General features: G+C 45.8%; 1 protein-coding gene across 5 annotated transcripts in view; it reads right to left on the bottom strand.

Annotated features, from left to right (window-relative positions):
* The window catches only part of TIAM1 (TIAM Rac1 associated GEF 1), a 198,360-nt gene that overhangs the window by 42,127 nt on the left and 134,681 nt on the right, over window positions 1–21,552 (bottom strand). For all 5 annotated transcript variants that reach the window (XM_058661716.1, XM_058661717.1, XM_058661713.1 and 2 more), the window contains 2 exons: window positions 19,913–19,999; window positions 12,716–12,940 (listed from right to left, as the gene is read on the bottom strand). In XM_058661716.1, coding sequence (XP_058517699.1) covers window positions 12,716–12,940; window positions 19,913–19,999 — 312 coding nt within the window. The remainder of the gene's footprint in view (window positions 1–12,715; window positions 12,941–19,912; window positions 20,000–21,552) is intronic.

Here is a 21,552-nt window from a genome sequence, read left to right as displayed (position 1 = left end):
TCAGACAAAAGTACAGGAGCTTTTTAAGAACCTTTGTGATCCGTGACATATACAGGTATAACATTTACACATCAACCAATGTTATAATTGTTACCGACTGAATTATCTTCCTCTCCTCAGAAATGCTATGTGAAATCCCTAACCCTAAAGTGACTGAATTTGGAGTGTTGGGGCAGGGGAGGTAATGAAGATGAGTCTCATGGTGGAATCAGGGTTCTTGTAAGGAGAAGAAGAGACCGGAACTCCTACTTCCGTTCTCCTCCACATGAAGAGACAGTGAGCAGACAGCTGTCTGCAAGCCAGAACAAGAGTCCTTTGCAGGATGCTCAGTGGGCCAGCATCCAGATGGGAGGACTTCCCAGCCTCTTCAAGACTGTGAGTCAAAAATGATTGCTGCTTCATATACTCTGTCCATGGCAATTTGTGATGAGAGCCCAGGCTAAGACTGCCAGCCAGAAGGCAGCACCAGATGAGGTCCCTAGACCTTGTAGGCCAGGACTATGAGCCAAACTAAACCTCTGTTCTTTACAGGACAGGCTGCCACCGTACCTCATTCTAACAAAGAGACGCTGCTTAATACACAGAGCATCCAGATCCGGGGGATCGTGCAAAATACAAATTTAGAATCAGCAGGTATGTCCAAGATTCTGCACTTTTTTAAACCAAGCTCCGAATGATATTCATCAATACTGCAGGTCTACAAACTACATTAGGGATAGAAAGACCAAGAATGTTTAAAAACCTTCTCTAGGGCCAAGCATTTGGCACAAGGGTTGGGATGCCAGGATCCCATATTGGAATGCTTGGTTTGACTTCTGACTCTCTTTTCAGTCCAGACTCTCTTTTCTTGGTAATGTGTCTTCCAGGAGTGCACAAGTGCTGGCTCACAAGTCTCCATCACCCACCGGGACCCAGACTGAATTCCTGACTCCCGTCTTTAGCCCGACCCAGTCCTGGCTATGGCAGGCATTTGAGGAGTGAACCAGCAGATGAAAGATCTCTCTGCTTTTCAAATAGGATAGACAGGTAAATGATAGACAAACTTTTAGGAAAAAGAAGTTCTCCAAACGCATCTCACAAACCAGTACTTGGAATATATCTGTCTCCAAGTATGCCCAGCCCAGAATCAGGGATGATGGTGTCGGTACCATAATCAGGCAAGAGAGCAGAACCTGGGGTTGAAGGAGCTTAGATGAAAGCTCTAGTCTGCAAAGGGGCTGACTTAACTCCATGACACTGTGCAAGAGCTATTAGCTGCTTAACTGCTTATCATCATTTTGTCAAATGCCAGGCTTGCTGAGGTTAGAGTAGGGGTGCTGATATCTGAGCAAGCCTTGCCCCATGGCTGCCTGGGTCTCCACTTTTCTGGAATTGAAGCACCCTGTGTGACTTGGAGGTTTCCACCTGCTTGCCTCTTCTCGCTCTGGCTCTTGTATTTTCTCACACGTCTTGGTAGCACTCACTCATTCTGTAACCTGTGGCAGTGGCCAGAGAGCTCAGCTTTCCAGCAATAGGAACCATGACACACTAAGTACTAGATAAGGAGGAGCCAAGACGCCCAACTGATGGGTGCTCCCTTCACACTGCAGTTCAACAAGGGCAAACCCTTTGCAAGTTAAGTGTTGGCTGGGACATCAATTGTAACCCTGCATATCCTACACTGCTTAATCCATGCTTGTGATAGGACAAACAAAATTATGGGAGAAAAATTCCAGGTTCTCATTTCCAACAATCCTGTGGGTTGTGTATTCTTACTTCTACACAAACTGTAGAAATTCTGCATAAAACCTCATTTTAACACAGATCTGAGCTCCAACAAACCCCCCAAAGTAAAAGGAAGCCTAAGAGGCTTGGGTATCCATGCCACGGTACCCATCAAACCCCAGCTCCAGCATAGTGCTGCCCTGAGGGACTGGGAACCTACTGAGACCAACGCAGAAAGTTCTCTGGGACAGGAAGGTATGCTTGGTGGGTAAACTTCCATTAAGCTCCCTGGTTTCTGGGCAATCAATACCTTTAGGAGCCAAGTTTCTATGATCAACAGCATCCCCACATTTTCTTCTTAAAAGCAGCATTCCTGCAGCTTCTTAAGAACATTTTTTTAAAAAATGAATTTATTTGGAAGGCAGAGAGACATAGAAAGGAAATGGATGAGTGAAGAGGGAAAGGAGAGGGAGAGGAGAGACAGATAAGAACTTCCATCTGTTGGGTCAGGACAGGCTGAGATCAGGATCCTGGAACTCAGTCCGAGTCTCTCCCACGGGTAGAAGGAGCCCAACATTTTGAGCCATCACTCACTGCTACCCAGGCAGAGTACTCATACATAGCAGAATGCTGGAGTCTGAAGAGCGAATGGGAAAGAAACCTAGGGAATGTGAGACCGAATAAGGACATTTAAGTCCTGCACCAAACATCTCCCCCAAGTCCTTGGTTTTACCCTTAGAGCACACAAGTCCTCACCAGACCAATCTGAACCCAAGCAGATCACACCAACAGCACCTTTCTTAAAACTAAAAATTTTCGGGCAGAGTAAAAGGCTACTATCAGCAAAGACAATTTCAGAGAAGAAAACAAGATTGGGGTACTTTCCCTACCAGATATCAAAACATGATAAAGCTGCGGTAACATGAAGCAATGCAGACGGGTCAAAGAGACAGGTCAACATGGAACTGAAACCCTACCCACACATCGAAGTGCGGCATTCAGCACAGGTATCATCCCTAGCCAATGGGAAAGGAACAGAATGTTTGCTCAATCTTGCTATGTGCTACAGATGAATTACATGGAGAAATATACTGTTGGACCCTAACTATCAAACTTCACAAAATCAGTAGGAGGCAGGCATCAACCACAATGCAAACAGCTCCAACTGTAAATCTTTTAGCAGAGAACACAGAAGATGATGTGTGGTTTTTAAGGAGTGAAAAAAGGGTTTTCTTGAGCCAGAAATGTGGCACAGTGGGTTAAGTCGCTGACTGTCATTTAACCAATAATGGGGTTATGTTCTGATTGCTCCACTTTCAATCCAGCTGCTTGCTAAAGCATTTGGAAAAGTAGGGGAAGATATCTCAAATGCTTGGGCTCCTGGCTTCAGTCTGATGAGGTCTTGGCTGTTGCAGTTATTTCAAAAGTGAACTAGCATATTCTTTCTCCATGCCTCCCCGTTTCCCTCTTTCTAATATCGCCTTTCAAATACACAAATCTTTTAAGGGGCAAAATATTGAAAACCACATTTTAAAAAATCAAAACCTTCTTTGGTGTAAAAGGCACCATAAATGCAAAGACATGTCGAACCCTAAGAAAAGCTATCTTTCACATCTGTCTCACAAAACACAAATACCTAAAATACAAAACGACACCTCCAAATCAATAGCTACAGGTACGTTCGATTCTAACTACCTGTTATTTTACTCCACTAACTCACGATTACTACCCTTCAGTGCAGATAAACTTCAAGCCTAGGCCTCACTGGGCTTGTAATTTCTGATCCTGATCCCTGAGAATTCTAAGCCTACCACAGAGTCCACAAGCTGGACTGCAGAGAATGAGAGGCCTTGATCAGAGGAGGCCCACACAGCAGGCCAGCCACCAGGCATGAGATGGAGCCCCACCTAAACCGTGGAGCCTCAGTCAAGCCAGGGCATGCCACAGCCTCCGGAGCGACTCCAAGGAAAACAGCACAACAGGCCCGGGCCTGGCCCAAACTGCTGAGCCACAGAACAGCAAGTCAATAAAATGATTGCTTTGCAGTGGTTTGTTACATGGTACCAGATAACCAATAAATGACTCAGGGAAATTACATCAGCAAAGACAGCCAGGAATTGATGGTAGGATGGTTCAAGACAGTTCGAGACAGACAGCACAAACTGGGAATTCTAGTAAGAGGGGCAGGTTCCTGATTTACATTTTAGAAGTCTTTTCGAAATACCTCCACCTTTCAGGCTTAAAACGACATCAGGCTTGGGGGGGATACCTGTTACACAAGCATTGCTTTATAACTTGCTATTCCACCTTCCCCTAGCAAGAAACAGTGAAGAAATCTTTGTTCCAAACATTCTCACCACCACTCCCCCACCCCTTCCTGAATTACCAGGAAACAATATCCCAGCAGCTCTGCTGACCGAGAGAGAGAGAGACAGAGAGTCAGAGAGAGAAAGCGTGTAAGCAGACACAAGTGCCAGCAGTAAAACTCACAGCCAGTGGGAGACATAGCCAGAGCAAGGAAAACAGCCCATCCATCTCCCAGCACTAAGCACATGGCCTGGTACAAAGGATGTATCCAGGACTGGGAGTAGGGCTAAATCCATAGCACAGTCAAGAGGGGGGAGTGGGCACAGAGCAGCAGGACAGGACCCACGGACCATTTCAACACCTCTATAAATAAGACCCATTGTTTGAACAGATAAAACCAATTCTTGCCTTTGAAATTCCTTTCACATCCTAATCATGTTTTTAATGACTGAACATAAAAGTGTTACCGCTAGCACATCCCACACATCACTAGCAGAAGGGACTGTGACGAGACTGGGCCAGGCTTAACACATCACCTCCATGCGAGTTTGCATTTAGATTTGCCTGTGACTGCCTTAGATTAGACACATTCACTTTAACTTCAATCAGGTCCTGTGAGACCCAGCTTTAAAGGAGCAAGAAGACAAGCTTTGCCTTATGAGGTCTATTAACATTGTGTACAAGGCATATTGTTCAAATACTGCCAACTTTAAATCCATTACAATGCAGATATTTTTTAAGGCTCTTCTGACACCTGACTTTAAATTACCTGAGGTGGGGAACAAAAATGATTGGGGGCAGGGATGAGGAAAGGTTTGGCATCGTCAATAAAGATTTTTAAGTGGAGTTCAATTGTTAGGCTATGATTGTATTTTGCCTTCCATTCATTTTCACATTGGATGGCTGTTAGGATTTCACAGGAAGGTATTTCAAATAATTTCTTAGAAAAATAGTATTAAAAAATAAATCAGGGGGTTGGACAGATAGGTCAACTGGCTAAATCACTTGCCAGCAAGCACCCACATGCCATCTGGGCATCGATTCATGTCCTGGCTGCTCCTGCTTGTGGCCTGACATAGCATCAGAGGCTGGCCCAAAGCCTTGGGACCCAGCACCTATGTAGGAGACCCAGAAGAAGCTCCTGGATTTGGACTGGCTCAGCTCAGGCTGTTGCAGCCATTTGAGGAGTGAATCAATGGGACCATTCTGTTTCTGCGCTCTGTAAATCTGCTTTCAAATAAAAATAAAATCTCTTGTTAAAAATATGTTTCCATAAACTTATGAATAGTCTTCATATATAGAATCCCAGTTTTTTGCACCCAAATAAGCTTATCTTTTAATTCCAGTTTTTCCAAGAACTTTTTGAAGTACTCTTATGTGTGTGTATATGCTTGAGTGTGCACACACACACAGATACACACAGTTTAAAAATCATGGGAAGTGCTAAATATAAACGGGGGAGGGAGGGAAGTCACCCTGGGTTCTCCTTGACAAAAGATGTCTTTCCAAATTTCTCCCAATGTCAGTATCTTTGCTTTCTGTAGAGAGAAATTTTAAAACCCAGAAAGTGTGGACATTGAGGCTTTAGTGATCTCATCTACTTGCTGTGAAAGGCTAATAGAAGGCAAATTTATGCTCTTAAAAAATATAAACATGGGGGTTGTTAAGCTGTGAAACGTTTTTTTTTTTTTTTCACATGGGATTTGACAGGTGCCATCAATCAAATTTCCCTGAAATGCAGACAGGCGCGCAGCTCTCCCTGGCCCTGTGCTGCGTGACAGCAAGCAGAGCACTGGGGCGCATGCCGCCTGGCACGCTCAGTACTCCGGGGAATCTGGAACACTGCAGTGCATGTGTTTGCAGGGAGACAAATCTGCACAGGTCCTCTTTCCTGGCTGCTCTTCCCTGCCGCCTGACCGCCTCTGTTTGCACACTGGAGCTCCCGTGCCAGCTCACGTCACATCGGACCAAGCTAGCACCTCTGTCCACCCATGACTGCAGCCCACAGATTCCTGGCAGCTGACTCCAAGCGTCCTTGATGGTTCCCGACCTGGGATCTAGGTGCCTCCGATTTCCTCGGCTACCGCAGGAGCCTGCCCCCGACAGCACACATCACTGAATCTCTGTCCTGCAGGAGGGACATCTGTATTCACGGTGGACCAGAAGCTTCCATTCCGCCCCAAAGAGATTGGCCTGAGGTTTACCAGGAGTCTCACTCTCCAAGCCCAAGGCTGGTCCTAATGACCACTAGCATGCAATGGGCTTCCTCCAGCTGAATGGCAGGCATGACCATTCTGCAAACAAGAGTGCCTTCCATGCTTGCAGCTCGGTACTTCCACTGCAATACCGCTAGCTCCTTACCCAGAACCGCCTTGGTCCCCACCCTGACCAGCTGGTCAAGCAAACTGCTAGGGAAGAGACATGAGAGCTGGGATCAATACAGCACTAACATGAATGTGAGTTCTGACAGCAGAACTGAGAGAGAGAACAGAGGTTTCAAGTCCTAGACATTCTTGGCAAACTATGATTACCATAACTTGCATAACAGCTGGAGTTATACATAATGACTGAGTAAAATATCTTTCTCTCCTTGGTGAATTTTAGCAGTCTACACCTTCTGCAGGAACAAATTTACTCAGAGTTGGAAAAAAAAAAACTCAACCCACAAGAAATATGTACTTCTTTCTTTCCTGTCTCAAAAGGAGGCAGGGGCAGAGAATGGCAGAAAAGCATATCTGTGTTGGAATTCCTTCAACAATCCTTCAGAACATCTTTAATTATGGACCCGGCGTGATAGCATAGTGATTAAAGTCCTCTGGTTGCACGTGCCAGGATCCCATATAGTTGCCAGTTCTAATCCCGGTGGCCCTGCTTCCCATCCAGCTCCCTGCTTCTGGCCTGGGAAAGCAGTTGAGGACAGCTCAAGGCCTTAGGACTCTGCACCCACATGGGAGACCTGGAAGGGCTCCTGGCTCTGGATTGGCTCAGCTCCAGTCGTTGTGGTAACTTGGGGAGTGAACCATTGCACAGAAGATCTTCCTCTCTGTTTATCTGCCTTTCCAATAAAAATAAATAATTCTTAAAAAAAATCTTTAATTAAAAAGATTGATTTAAATCTAGCTTGGCTTTCCTATCTTGCTCGTTCAGTACAGTATTTTCCCAACTGGGTGACAGGCGAGTTCCTTCTGATAGGGTAAACCAGTGGTTTGCAGCTGGAAGACTCTGCCACCCGGCAGACTGCTGACAATGTCTGATGACGTGCTTGGCTGGCACTGCATGGGGTGGCAGGGCACTGCTGTCTGCCAGTGCCCTGGGAGGACACTGCTGCACACCAGTCCCCAGGACAGACCCCACAAACAGCACGAGCTGGCCACAAATGTTCACAGCGCCGCATCAGACTGCTACGCAACACAATACACTCAAAAACAAGAGGTTTTAGGAAAACTCACACACACAGTTTTGCACAACTTCTTCCTCCAGCTTCCCTTCACTCTAAGGAGTGTGCAAGAAAAACAGCCACACAAGGAACTGTCTTTCTCTGTCCTTCACATTCCTACCAGTATCTGTATAAACAAATGATTGGACAGAAATAAAAAAAAACACACCAGCAGTACAATTTCTTATTGTGCTTTCTTTTTTCTTTACAGAGAGGAGGAGAGACAGAGAGGAAGATTGTCCATCTGTTGATTCACTCCCCAAGTGGCTGCAATGGCCGGTGCTGCCCCAATCCGAAGTCAGGAGTCAGGAGCCTCTTCTGGGTCTCCCACGTGGGCGTAGGGTATCAAGGCTTTGGGCTGACCTCAACTGCTTTCCCAGGCCACGAGCAGGGAGCAGGATGGGAAGCAGGGATGCCGGGATTAGAGCCTGTGCCTATATGGGATCCTGGCGCGCGCAAAGTGAAGTCTTTAGCTGCTAGGCTACTGCACTGGGCCCAGCAGCATGATTTCAACAAGAACTCAAGGATGTCAGTGGCCACAGACAGGAAGCTGAGACTAAGAGAACACACAAAACAGGTGATCCTGAAACCCACATGCCACACTGCCTTCCAACACCTTGAAGGAGTGAATATTGAGTTCCGAAAGGGGGCTGAAGGATCTCAACAATCAGGTTGCAGAATTCACTACTTTGTGAACTATCTCTTGCCTGTATTTTCTTATCCTAACTAGTTATCAGAGAATGTACATGTTTCCCATGGAGGTAGAAGAGTAAACAGCGAGAAAATTCCATAAAAGAGCAATCTTCGGTTAGCTAGGCCAGAAAGAGCCTCTCGTCCTGAGAGACCAGCTCACATAAAACACACTGAGTGAGCATATGGTTGGTCTATTCTAAATATGTTCATGACGTTTGCAATTGTCACAACAGTGCAATGGGATGGGAGCAAGCAATTAATTCCCATTTCAAAGGTAAGGACACCTGAGCCAAAGAGACAGAAGTTAATGAACCCTAAAATGGATTCAATCGAAGGCACGCACGTCCGGGTTCCACTCTCAGCCACTCGGCCAGGATGCTTCCACACAGAAGGAACACATCTCTACGTATGAGAAGGAGGGTCGGAAACAGCACAACCTTAACTGCAAATCAGGCATCTCCCTTGGAATTTGAAGCGGAGGACGTGGCCAAGCCTGTGCTCGATGAGCAAGTGCAGCCCTTGGCAACCAGGCGCCAGCTACTGCTCACGTGGACCCCAGGGTCCCCCAAACACTACAAGACTCTCAGCCAAGGCTGCCAGACAGCTGGCAGGACCACCTTAAGATGATTCCCTGAATTCAACCGGAAATCCGCCATTCCACACGCCTCCTGTTTTCAGTTGCTTCCCAGGGTCCAGGGGTCCTCCCCTGGTCTCTAACTGCAGCTGTCTGCCACTTGAGCCCCGCCTCGCTAGGGAGCCTTTGAGGTGCCTTCTTCCTGTTTCCTTGCTGCCTCTTTATCTTTCACTGTTCACTGGGGGCCAGGAAGTGGAAGTAATCAGCAGGTGGGGAGGGAGGTGATGGGGCTGTCCTTGCCCTCCAGCCTGTTCAGCTGGGTTGTTCTGCACTAACAGGATTCTAAATTCCTCCTGGATTTCCTCATTTCCAAGCCAATTTAGAAAACTTACAAGCCAACACTGAGACTGGACTGTTCTTGTTTTGTTCTGGATCTGTCTGACTCCCTCGTTTGACCAAGTAGATTTTCCTCTGAAGTATTTTTTGAAAAAAGATTTTTTTAATTCATTTATTATTTTTTTATTGGAAAGGCAGATAGACAGAGAAGAGAAGAGACAGAGAAGAAGATCTTCCGTCCACTGACTCACTCCCCAAGTGGCTGTAACGGCTGGAGCTGAGACCATCTGAAGCCAGGAGCCTGGAGCCTCTTCCGGGTCTCCTACGCAGCTGCAAGGTCCCAAGGCATTGGGCCATCCTTGACTGCTTTCCCAGGCCACAAACAGGGAGCTGGATGGGAAGCAGGGCCGCCAGGATTAGAACCGGCAACCATATGGGATCCCGGTGTGTGCAAGACAAAGACTTTAGCTGCTAGATTACTACGTCAGGCCCTCTCTGAAGGACTTTTGAGCACACAGCAAAACATGAAAAGGTGAAGCAACTTCGAACAAACAATGTGACATAAGTTTGGGGACACAGTGATATCATAGCACTATACTCTGAGCATTGATGCCCGACACACAGTTCATATTTAACTGATGTCAGTTCCCAGTTACGGCCATTGAGTTGGGAAAAGACAAGGAATGAGTAAATCCTATACAGCCAGTTCCAAAGCTGCCGTTGCAAGTTCAAACAAGGATGGCTTCAGTGGATCTGGCTCACAGCCTCCACAGGGACCTGGGCTGCAGAAGTGAAAGACCAGGAGGATCAGAGGACAGCTGCTCAGTGTAAAACATCACTTTGGGAGCCAGTGTAGCAGCCTACTGGCTGAAGTCCTTGCCTTGCACACACTGGGATCCCCTATGGGCACCAGTTCATATCCCGACAACCCCGCTTCCCATCCAGCTCCCTGTTTGTGGTCTGGGAAAGCAATCAAGGACGGCCCAAAGCCTCAGCACACTGTACCCGCGTGGGAGACACAGAAGAGGCTCCTGGCTCTGGATTGGCTCAGTTTCGGCTATTGAGGAGCTGAGTGAATCAACCGATGAAGGTTTTCCTCTCTGTCTCTCCTCCTCCCTGTATCTCTGACTTTTCAATAAAAAACACTTCACTTTGCGACTGCCACTACAGAAACAGAAAAATACTGACATTTCTAAATCAGACAAAAATACGCAAATGTGCTTATAATTTTAAACTTCAGTGAAATTTTAAGTAAACACGTTTATTCACACATACATGAATATGTGAAACTAGTCCCGAAAAGTCAAGTTTTTTTTTCCTATGTGTGCATATATACACTGATATTTTCTTAACAGAAAAATATAAACTAAAACATTAAGAGTGACTGTCTATAGGACTACTCAGAAGAAGTTTCAGCAACATTTGGTGTCAGAGTACGACAAGGTCTAACTGTACAGAACCAGGGTAGATGCCCCTGCTTTGGCAGACTCCGAATGCCTATCACAGGCACGCAGCTCACAGCAATGGGAAAGCAGCAGCAGACAGTCCCAAATGAACGGGCAGACAGTCCAACAGAACTTCATTTATAAAAAGAGGAGGTGGGCTGTTTTGGTCCCAGGATTATTGTTTTCTAACTCTTCTATCTGTAACCCATAGGGAGAGATCAGATCTTTAAAAAAAAAATTAGAATAAAATTGAGTCTATACCGTCCCTCGTATATCTCAGTTCACAGACACTTTTAGTTAATCTTTCACAGTATGGCTCCAAGTGACATGATGAAAAAAGAGAAGTCCATAGAAGATGAAATCAATGTAAAGTTGGTTTGGTGGGAAAAAAAGCTGAGATGCAGGCATAGTTTTTTTTTTTTCTTTTCTAATATGTTTAAAAGATCCCTTGTGATGCTGGGCTGCCACTGTCCACGCTTACAGTGTCAGGAAACACTCAAATAGCAGAGTGATGGATTTATGACCAACTGTGAAGGACTATACTATGTGGGAAATCAGGGTCGAGGGGTATTTGGGGAGAGGAGAAGGTAAATCTGGGAGCCTATGGAACTGTATCATGGAATTAAAACAAAAAGACCCCTTGTATGTATGAACTGACTCCTATGGGATTGAGCCTGCCATCTTGTGGTCACATGAAAGAACAGCATTCATGATCTCAATTTTTGATTTAAGTGTTCACAACCCATGCGTAATAACCTTCTAAAACTTCTAAAGCATGTGAGTACCACAAGGCTGTAGTGCCACAATGATATAATGACGAAAAGTAATCAAATATCTAAGTCTGAACAATTTTCTGAAGCTTTGGCTTGTTAAATTCTTCCAGGAAGCCACTGAACAAAAGAATGAAGTATTGCATGTGGAGCTGCTGCTTTCTGAACTAGACAAGCTTGAGAGGGTGATATGACAGGAGTGACGAGACAGAGAAGGCCAGTTACTGGAGACGAAGTTATAGTCAGAGGGGAGAGAGAAGCACCGGGTGCTATTACGCAGCAGAGGGACCCTGGACCCCAATAAAAATAGACTATAAACTTCAGAAACGCTAGAAGAAAGAACTCCGAATGATGTCACTCCAAGAAATGACACATGTCCGAGACAGAGATGTGCCCCGATTCCCACATTACAAACTGTATCCATGTGTCAGAGCATCACATGGCACATCACCAATAGGTACAGTTATGTGTACTATTTTAAAAAGTTTTCTTGAAAGAGGTAACTTGGAAGAAAAACAATGGGAGGGCAAGAGAGCCCAAGTTCAACAACTCAGAGACTTTGAAACTGAATGCTTTTTCTTTAAGCCTCAAACTATGAAACAGAAAAGATTTCCCAACTTGCAGCTATTCAACCCAAATCCTAGAACCCTGGAGAAATAAGATAGAGCAACTTGTTGGCTCACTGACTCACCCACTCACTCAACAACAAGAAGTCGCCTGTGCAGGGAACTCCATGCAAAGAGCCAGGGAGACGAAGATAAAGGACTTCACTCAGGAAACGAACTCAGCAAAAGTGACACAAACAAACAGGAACAGAACCCGGGACTCAGGGCCCGGAGGAAAGACACATTTGCTGGCAAGGGAGGTGACTCTGCAGGGTCCTAGGAGGACTTCCAAGGGCAGGTGGATTCCAATAGAAGAAGCACGAGGTTGCCAGAGGGAGAGAAAGGAAGAGTGGCAGATGGGGTAGGGTGGGGGGTTCCGCCAGTGGGCTCACGTTCAGACTGTCAGTTGGAAGAGCCCAAGAGACAGAGAGATCACACCAAAATGTCCTTCTCCAACACAGGAGGGAAAGAAACAGGCAGGGTTGGGTGGGGATAATGAAGCCAGGAACAGGACTCAGTTTCAGCTTCTCACAGGGTCCCTGGTACTTCTGTGTCTCCACACCTCCACCCATACCTTGCTCCCAAATGACAGACACTTATGCAAGAACTATAAAGCCTTCTGCAGGTGACAGGCAAACATGTGGCCAACACATACCGCACTACAAAACACTAACACACAATATACTCTCCTGAAATCTCAACAGGAAGCAGTGGTTCACATGTCAACCCATCTCACTCACACACCTTCCACCTCCAACCAGTGTGAGGAAGCACCCAAGCCCCCGGCTTTCCCAGCCCTGGCTCAACGGAGGCCCGACTCGCTCCCTGCTCGGGCGCAGCCATACCTGGGTTGCTGGTGAGAAAGGTGAGGGGGCTCTCGCCGAGGTCTGCAGGGCCGTCCACCCGGTGCGGGGGGTTCTCCAGCAGCTCGGCTCCTCCTTCCAGCTCTGGGTAGGTCCTCAGCAGGAGGCTCAGGGCAGGCTGCGAGAGGAAGCCTTTGAGCACAGAGGAGTTCAGGGTCCCGGCGGCATGATTATTGATCTCGAGAATCTCATCTCCGGCTTTCAGGCCTGCCAACGCAAGATGGAAAATTTTTTTTTTTTCATTTTGCAGCGCAGAATCAGAACACAACTACACGGATGGGCTCCTGGTAGAAAGAGCACAAGGCAAACTCCCCTGCTGTGGGCTTCTCTGCCCTGGGTACTGCTGCAAACAGGCGCGAAAGTGAGCACCAGTCAATCCACCTGGGCCTCTGTTCTAGAAGGTTCTATACTCAGGGGTTACTGTGTGTTCATCTTCACCTCAATCCATTAATTAAGAAATCTGCTACTTTAAGGTATATGTGCAAGATATCTATCTTCACGAATACTAATTCTCTTTGCAAATACCAGTTCTGGTTATCTTGTAGCAACTGTAAAGGGGAGAAAATAGGAGTGCCCTCTGACTCCTGCAATCAATATGCTTGGGATGTGTGTAGCTAGCAGTGTAAGTGTGGTGCAGTTGGTTAATGTCTGTGGATTATTTCTACGAAACCAAAACACTACGAGATCCTTCTGGCACCCAGATAGAGAAGTAAGGTTGCTCAGAAGACCAAGCCTAATCATTTCTGTTCCTTTCTCCTCCTGGACTACACCAGAGCTTTGGGGCGTGCAGTTTGTACCAAATGCATTTTGGGAACCAAATGTAGTTCCAAAAGAGTGTGTGTGTGTGTGTGTGTGTGTTTCACAAAGTTCCCTGGGAAAGGTGCCAAAGTTTGGAACCCAAAGGAACAGCCATGAACAAGCCCAACCTAGAAGAACAAAACCATGTCACTGACCTCAGGGCTTTTGGAACTGGTATTGAAAGAACATTCCTGAGAAAGGGAGAGGTTAGGAAGAGCATGAAAGGAAATGAAGCATCCTTTCAGCAACAGAAGGGAAAAGGAGCCCTGGTTCTCCCTCCATTCACTAAAATGCAAAACCAAACCAGGGAAAGGAAGTGAGTGGAAGGCAAAGACAAAGAGCAATTGCAGGAACGAGGCGCCTCCCAGCCCCCGGGGCATCTGCAGTCCACCTCTGATTGTGTAAAAACATGACTCTCACTTTCCAGCTTTACGAGTCACGCCCTAGCCATGCTCACTCAGGTTTTCAAAATATTTGAAATCAGTTTATTCTCATAAAATATGCTGAGAAACCTTAAGGGCAGGAAAGGGACTGCAAGAGAAGTGAAAATATCAGAGATAAAAATTCTCTGAAACCAAACACTTCACACATTTTTTGGTAAGATCCTTTGGCTTCACTGTATTTGAAAGTGAAAACAAAATTGCTAGTTTTAGATATATACATATACAGTCTGTCAACTCTTGGAGGTAAACATTTTTTAATTTTTTTCAATCTGAGAGGCAAAGAATCAGAGTGCCCCCACCTGATAGTTCACTCCATGGATGCCTGCAAAGACTGGAGGAATAAGGTCGGGAGCCAGGAACCCAATCAAAAGCTCTACCCAAGGTGGCAGGAACCCAAGGACTTGAGCCATCCCCACTGCCTCCCAGGGTCAGCATTAGCACAAAGCTACTGCCAGGAGCCAATGCTGGGCATCAAATCCATTTACTCCAACATGAAATGCAGGTGCTCTTAACTCCAAGACAAAGTTTTAGTGACATGGCAGAAGAGGTCTTATAACAGACTTAAACCCTCCTCCTACGTCTAAAAAACAAATCAGCTATTTTCACAAGAGAAGCTTCTCATTGCTAATGTCCAGCGGAGTAGCAGCATGTAAGAGGCAGTCTCCAGGAAAAGTCCTGTCCACCTCCCAACCCAGTGAATGTGGCCCTTAGGACCTCTGCCTTAGTAATTAAGTGAAGGATCTTGACAAAAGGCCATGCTGAATACCCCAAAGGGCACCAAGCACCCTCAAAAATGTGCTTGTAGGATACACACAGAGGAGCGGCTCTGTGAGGACAGAGGCAAAGACTGGAGTGACTAGAACACACGCTATGGAAGGTACAGATCTGCCAAAACTGGAAGAGGCAAGAGTGTCCTCCCACAGAGGCTGCTGGGGGCATGGCCTCTGAGCACCTTCACATAAGGCTCCTGGCTTATTCAGATGAGTAAGAAAATCAATTAACTCTGATGAGTTAGTACAGGGGCTGCTTGTGAGTTATTCTCAAGCGCTATGAACAAGAAGGCCCTGTGCTAGGGTCTTCCTGTCCCAATGGCACAGTGTAATGGAGACCATGGCATTACTGAAATTCTCCCAGCCTCAGTTCTCTCATGCACTAAGAGGGACAGATTGGTTAAACTAGACAATCCACATAAAAGTGCACAAGGCAAGTGGCATGCTGAGGATACTTAATAGACATCAGCTCTCATTATTGTTAAACAGAGTAATTAATTATTTATTTATTTAAAAGCAGAGAGATGGGGTGAGGTCTGGGAGGAAGACAGAGAAAGAGGAAAGAGAGAGAAGAGAGAGGACAGAGGAAAAAAAGAGGAGAGAGAGAGGACAGAGAAGAGAGAGAGAAAGAAGTGGGTTGGGGATACATCTTACATCTGGTTCACATCCTAAACTGCTACCAACAGCTGGGACTGGGCCATGCAGAAGCCAGCAGCCAAGAGCTCCATTCAGGACTCCCACATAGGTGGCAAAGGCCCAAGCACTCAAACCATCTTCTGCTGCTCTCTAGGCACATCAGCAAGGAACTAGAGAAATGGCTGGGAACTGGAGCAGCCAGGACTCAAACCAATGCTTAATATGGGATGTCATGGTTGCAGGTGGCAGCTTGGTCTGCCATAAGATCCAGCCCTGGCTCTCGTTATTAACATTTGATAGAGGAAAACTTTTCTAACAAAAAATGGTAGCCCTCTCAGAAACAATTTGCAACTGAATACAGGGAAAGGTGTGATGCGGCCATGCTGTCTAGTGTAATGTAACACATGGCCATCTTGACTAGACCCTGTTCTGTGTGGCCACAAAGAAAAAACTGGATAACAGCAGAGATGCCTAATCCCAACCTCATATTAACCTTTAAAAAAAGGGCCAAACAACCTAACCTCAGCTGAGTAGAGAAACATAAGAAGCAACACACGTAGGCTCAGAAAGATCAAGTCCATGACCAACATACAGTCCACCATGAGAACAGGGAGGTGTGCAGGGCAGTGTGTGGAAGTGCAATCAGGGCCTAAACAAAGCACAACTAACAAAGGCAAATAAATCAACACAGGCTGAATTAACGTAAACAGGTCCCACGAGGTACTCTGCACTAGACTCTCTCTTGTACTACATTCTGGCCATTTTCACAGGGATGCTGATACTTAGTCCATGACCAAAGGAGAATGACCAGAGCTAGATTTCTTACAGTATAATGAGCAGATACAGGAGTTGAAGTGCTGAATCTGGGAAACTTAGAGTGCACAACAAATGCACCTTTATTAGGGTATTTAAGAAGGTGGTCCTCTGGGGGGAGGGCACGGGGAGGGGTTGGGGGAATCCCAGAGCCTATGAAACTGTGTCACATAATGCAACGTAACTAATAAAAAAAATAAATAATAAAAAAAGAAGGTGGTCCTCCATTAAAGGCTAGATTTAAACTATCTCATACATCTTTCTTAACACTGCCTTCTAGAGACCAATGTGTTGGCTCAACTAGCTCGCAAGCACTGGCATCCATATGAGCACTGGTTCGTGTCCTGGCTGTTCCACTTCCCATCCAGCTTCCTGCTTATGATATGGGAAAGCAGCAGAGGATGGCCCAAAGTCTTGAGACCCTGCACCTAGGTAGGAGACCAGGAAGAAGCTCCCAGTTCCTGGCTTTGGATAGGCTCAGTCCTGGCCAGAAGATGGAAAATATTTGTCTCTCCTTCTCTCTGTAAATCTGCCTTTCCAGTAAAAATAAATAAATCCTTATAAAACAAAACAAACAGCAGCAACAACAATAACAAAAAGCCACTGCCTTCTACAGGCCAGGCACTTGGACAGTATTTCGGATTGGGGGTCAAAGCTAACATCGCTCTTACATCTGTAGAGAACAGTGCCATATGGGGCGAGAGGAGGAGGTAAGCAGAAAACCGTTTGTTTTCATCTAACATCAGAGCTTTCAGATTCAAAGAACTAAAACAGGATGTGACTAAAACCAGGGCGCCAGAGTCCCCTGTGCCATACCAACCCAGCACCCTCATTGTGCTGAAAAATAGATTCAAATCAGTCTTAGGGTTTGCAGGGGAAAAAAAAATCCCCATCATTTCTGCTCTGAGCTGACATCCAGTTCGGTGAATGTGTCAACTGGCCTGCAGGCTGCCTTTGGCCTAGAAAGTACAGAAGAAAAAAAAAAAAAAGGAAGGAAAACCCTCTTCTATGAGAGCAGCAGGTAAGTTATTCTTTCCCTCCCACTTTGGCCAATTCTGTGCATGGCCAGGTCTGCAGGTGGTGCTGCCCCAGTATTCACAGTGTGGAGGCAAACAGCTGGCCCTGGGAGTTTCAAGCCCTGAGCCATTAGACTTAGGCAGGGCAAGACACAGAGAGGTGAAAAGGTGCATTCCGCCAACTGTTCCATTCAACTGCATCTCTGCACACTTGACCTCAATGTGTTGGCGTTTAACATCTAACACACATTGTTTTCTCACTGCCTGCATAAAACCAAAAGCCTCAGAGAAAGAAGCAAACACCCAGGATGCCATGTGGGAAGTAACTGAATTTGATACTGGAGTGCCTGTTTGAGTGCTGACCCTGCTCCCAGTTCTAGCTTCCTGTGAAGGCGCATGGTGGGGGCAGCAGCGGCTGGCTCAAATAACCTGGGAGACTGCACCTAGATTCCCGGGCTCCTGGTTTCAGGGTTGCCCAGTTGCAGCTGTTAGGGGTATTTGGGTAATAAACTAGTGGATTGGGAATCTGTCTGCCTCTCTTCCTGACTTTGCTCTTCAAATAAAAGCAAGAACAGACTGAAAGTGGCTCTAAAGCTTTGTCTACCCTATTTGGTTTTTTTTTAAAGATTTATTTATTTTATTACAAAGTCAGATATACAGAGAGGAGGAGAGACAGAGAGGAAGACCTTCCATCCAATGATTCACTCCCCAAGTGAGCCGCAACGGCCAGTGCGCGCTGATCCGAAGCTGGGAGCCAGGAACCTCCTCCGGGTCTCCCACGTGGGAGCAGGGTCCCAATGCACTGGGCCGTCCTCAATTGCTTTCCCAGGCCAGAAGCAGGGAGCTGGATGGGAAGTGGAGCTGCCGGGATAAGAACCGGCGCCCATATGGGATCCCGGGGTGTTCAAGGCGAGGACTTTAGCCGCTAGACCACGCTGCCGGGCCCAACCCTATTTGTTTTTAGTGAGCGTAGTCAGTGGAATACCCCAAAAATTCACATCTATCTAGGACCATCCTGATGTGACCTTCTTCAAGTACAAAGACAAATAGAGATTACATAAATAACCAAACAAAATAAGCTCAAAAAGATTCAGGGCAAGTCCTAAGCTCAATGATGAGGATGCTTTCTTAATAAGGTCATGTAGAAACACACAGCAAAGACTGTGTGCCTACAGAGGCAGAAATGAGTGCTGTGCCACAGAATGCCAGGAACTGTCAGCTACCTGTACAAATGAGGGAGAGGTGTGAGACAGATTCAGAAGGCCCAATTCTATTGCTATGGTTTGGATGTGACTTATCCTTGCCATAGCTCATGTTGGAATTTAATATCTGGGACCAAGCACTGCGAAGTAGCAAGGTAAGCTGCCATTTGTAATGCCAGCAACCCTAAATGCTGGTATGAGTCTCAGCTGCTCTATTTCCTATCCAGCTCCCTGCTTACATGCCTGGGAAATCAACAGAAGATGGCCCAAGTACTTGGGCACATGTTACTCACATGGGAGACCAGAATGAAACTCCATGCTCCTAGATACAGCCTGGCCCATTCCTGGCTGTTGCAACCAGTTGGCAAGTGTACCAGCAAATGCAAGAGCTTCCTCTCTTCTCTAACCATGCATTTCAAATAAATAAATAAATATTTTTAAAAGGAAATTTAAGGACCATTGAGGCAGTGCTGGAAGACAGAACCTTAAAAAGGTAACTAGATTGTTGAACAAGAATTAGTGCCTTTCTCATGGGACTGAGTTCCTGTTCTCTCAGGGCTGGATTGGTTACCGTCAGAGTACACAGTTAAAGTGAGGCTGTGCTGTATGTCTTCCACATGAGTTTCTGCTGCTCAGTGGAGGTAGCACGAGACCCTGAGCAACACAATGCTTTGGATTTCCAGGTTCCTGAACTAGGAGCTCTAACAAACTTCTTTCCTTTATAAATCACCCATCTCAGGCACTTTGCTATAGCAACAGAGGATGGGCTAGGAGAAATGCCAATACCTTTTCCACAGACTTCAAACCTCCTAAATGATGCTAAGTTTCTATTGCTTCAGACCATTCAGTGTATAGTAATGTTGTCAGGAGAGCCCCAGGAAAAACAGTGAGCAAACAATCCAGGTTGAAAAGACCCAAATGGGCAGTAAGAGGATGGAGAGGTGGGGATCCACAAGGAGCCCAAAAGTATTATGAATCCTTAAAGGCTGAAAGGATACAGGCAGCAGGATACCACAGAATAGCTGTGCTTTTAGAATGGGAGCCAGAAGGTTACATGTGCAATTGTTGGGTACTCAACTTCCACAGATTCCTGTAGAAATGGAAGCAACACAATACCTGCTTTGCAGGAGGTGTGCAGGCTCCAGGGATGACTGGAATCAGAGCAGCCCCATGTGGACCAACAGAGAGGCCTTTCTGGGGTGCTGCTCTGCAAGACCTCAAGACCCCCCCCCACAGCATCCCTGAAGATGGAGAAGGGACAGCCACTAACAACTTGGACTGTCCCAGGGAAACAGACTCAGAATCTGACTCAAAATCCAAGAAGGTAGTACTTCTTACACAAGGGAATTAATGGAATCAAGTCCATATTTCCTGAAATGGTTTCTAACAGGAACAGATATGCTCTACCCCAGAATTCTTGGGGCAATCTTCTTCATCTACCAGCCAGAGAAACCCAAGAGGAAATAAAAAAGAGGCAAGCTAAAGACAGTCGTTGACTTACCTTTCTTGGAAGCTAACCCAGTTTCTTTCACACTGTTCACATAGAGCCTTTGCACACCATCTTCCTCCACAGAAGAAAGTGAAAACCCTGCGAAACACAGACACAGGATGGCACAGCTCACATCTTCTGAATGGTAAGCAAACAACAGGAAGTACCTTCAGTGAACTAGATATGTTTAAATGTTTTGGGTTCCAATTCGGAGACGCTGTTTTTTCCTTGCTCAGATGGTTTTAAAAGCAGGGAAAAAAAAGTATTTTTAGATCACTCTAAATAAAACATCAGCTATCTGCAAAAGTAAATACTGCTAAGTCTGTCCTTATACTGCTTACCTAACAGCTTAAACAGACGGAAACTACTTTGCCTCACGTCTTAGTTCCCTGTCAGCAGTTCATGTTTCTATACTCCTTATAGCACAGAAGGATTAGCTGACCTCATCAACTTCTCTTACCCACCCCCACTTTTTAAAGTTAAATTTATGTCCTAAGGTGACAACTGCCCCACAAAGTCCCACTACATGGTATGTCTACACTTGTACATATTGTGGCTTGAACACTACACAGGGAGAAGTGGTATGTCACTATACACATCTCATTTCATAAGGAAACCAACTGATTTGATACTCTTGTAGTGACTGACTGAAAGTTATCTTATACTTATTTGGGTGTTCAGAGCTCAAAACCCATTAGTTCATTAATCCTGGGCTTTTCTAACTGCTTTGGGGGTTCTGGGTGCACTCAATCCTACAGTTACAAGCCTTCGAACCCATTCTTACAGCAACTCACGTGAAACTTTTGATTGACTGGATGTCCACAACCAATGCCTACTTTCCTGGTGGAAAACAAGGTCTTGATAGGTACTACTAAAAACGTCCCAGGAATTATCACAATTGTTAGGATCTGCAATAACTGTTTGCTTTGGGAGAAAAACAGTCTCACATTACAGTAACAGGGGCATCCACCTGCCAGTAGTAGAGAAGGCAAGTGGCTTAAAATAGCAAACAAGCAAAGAGACGAACAGAGTCATTAGTTAAGAGATTCAGTCCCAGGGAGGAGTTTTCAAGACTTTTCAGGCCATGTGAGAAGGAACACGTTGCTTTGTTTATTTCACAAGACCAGGAAATAGACAACTACACGTATGCCCAACTGCCAACTGCTGTCACCCACTCTCTCAGACACCATAAATCCCGCAGATACAAAAGCACGTGAGGCCACCCTGAGGACTTTCCAAAGTCCTCATTTCAATCTCTTATTTTTAACTCCATTCTTACATCAACTTGTGGCTTTTGAAAGAGGTTTCAAGAAGCCTCAAGGAAACAACAATCATTTTACACTGAACCACTTCAGTGGCATTAACCTTTTTGATGATGTCTTTATCTACACTTCATAAAATTTTCCTTCTGTTAGAATGAAGAGCTATGTCATGGGAAATGAATGGACAGCACTCATCAAAACACTGGCATTTGCTTACAGGAATGCTATTATTCTATAAAACACTGAAACAAAAAAAAATCTGATACAAAAAAGGGCACCTTGATGGTATGCCAGGGACCAGTTTGCTAAACTGGAAGATGGTGGAAGGGAACCATGGTGGGAACCTGCTGCCAGCCACCCCAAGCCAAAGTCAATAGGTTCAGTACTCAT

This window comes from Ochotona princeps, chromosome 3 (genome assembly GCF_030435755.1).
Source record: "Ochotona princeps isolate mOchPri1 chromosome 3, mOchPri1.hap1, whole genome shotgun sequence".
Lineage (NCBI taxonomy): Eukaryota > Metazoa > Chordata > Mammalia > Lagomorpha > Ochotonidae > Ochotona > Ochotona princeps.
The sequence above is the reverse complement of the archived record's forward strand: the minus strand, read 5'-3'. Positions and strand labels throughout refer to the sequence as shown.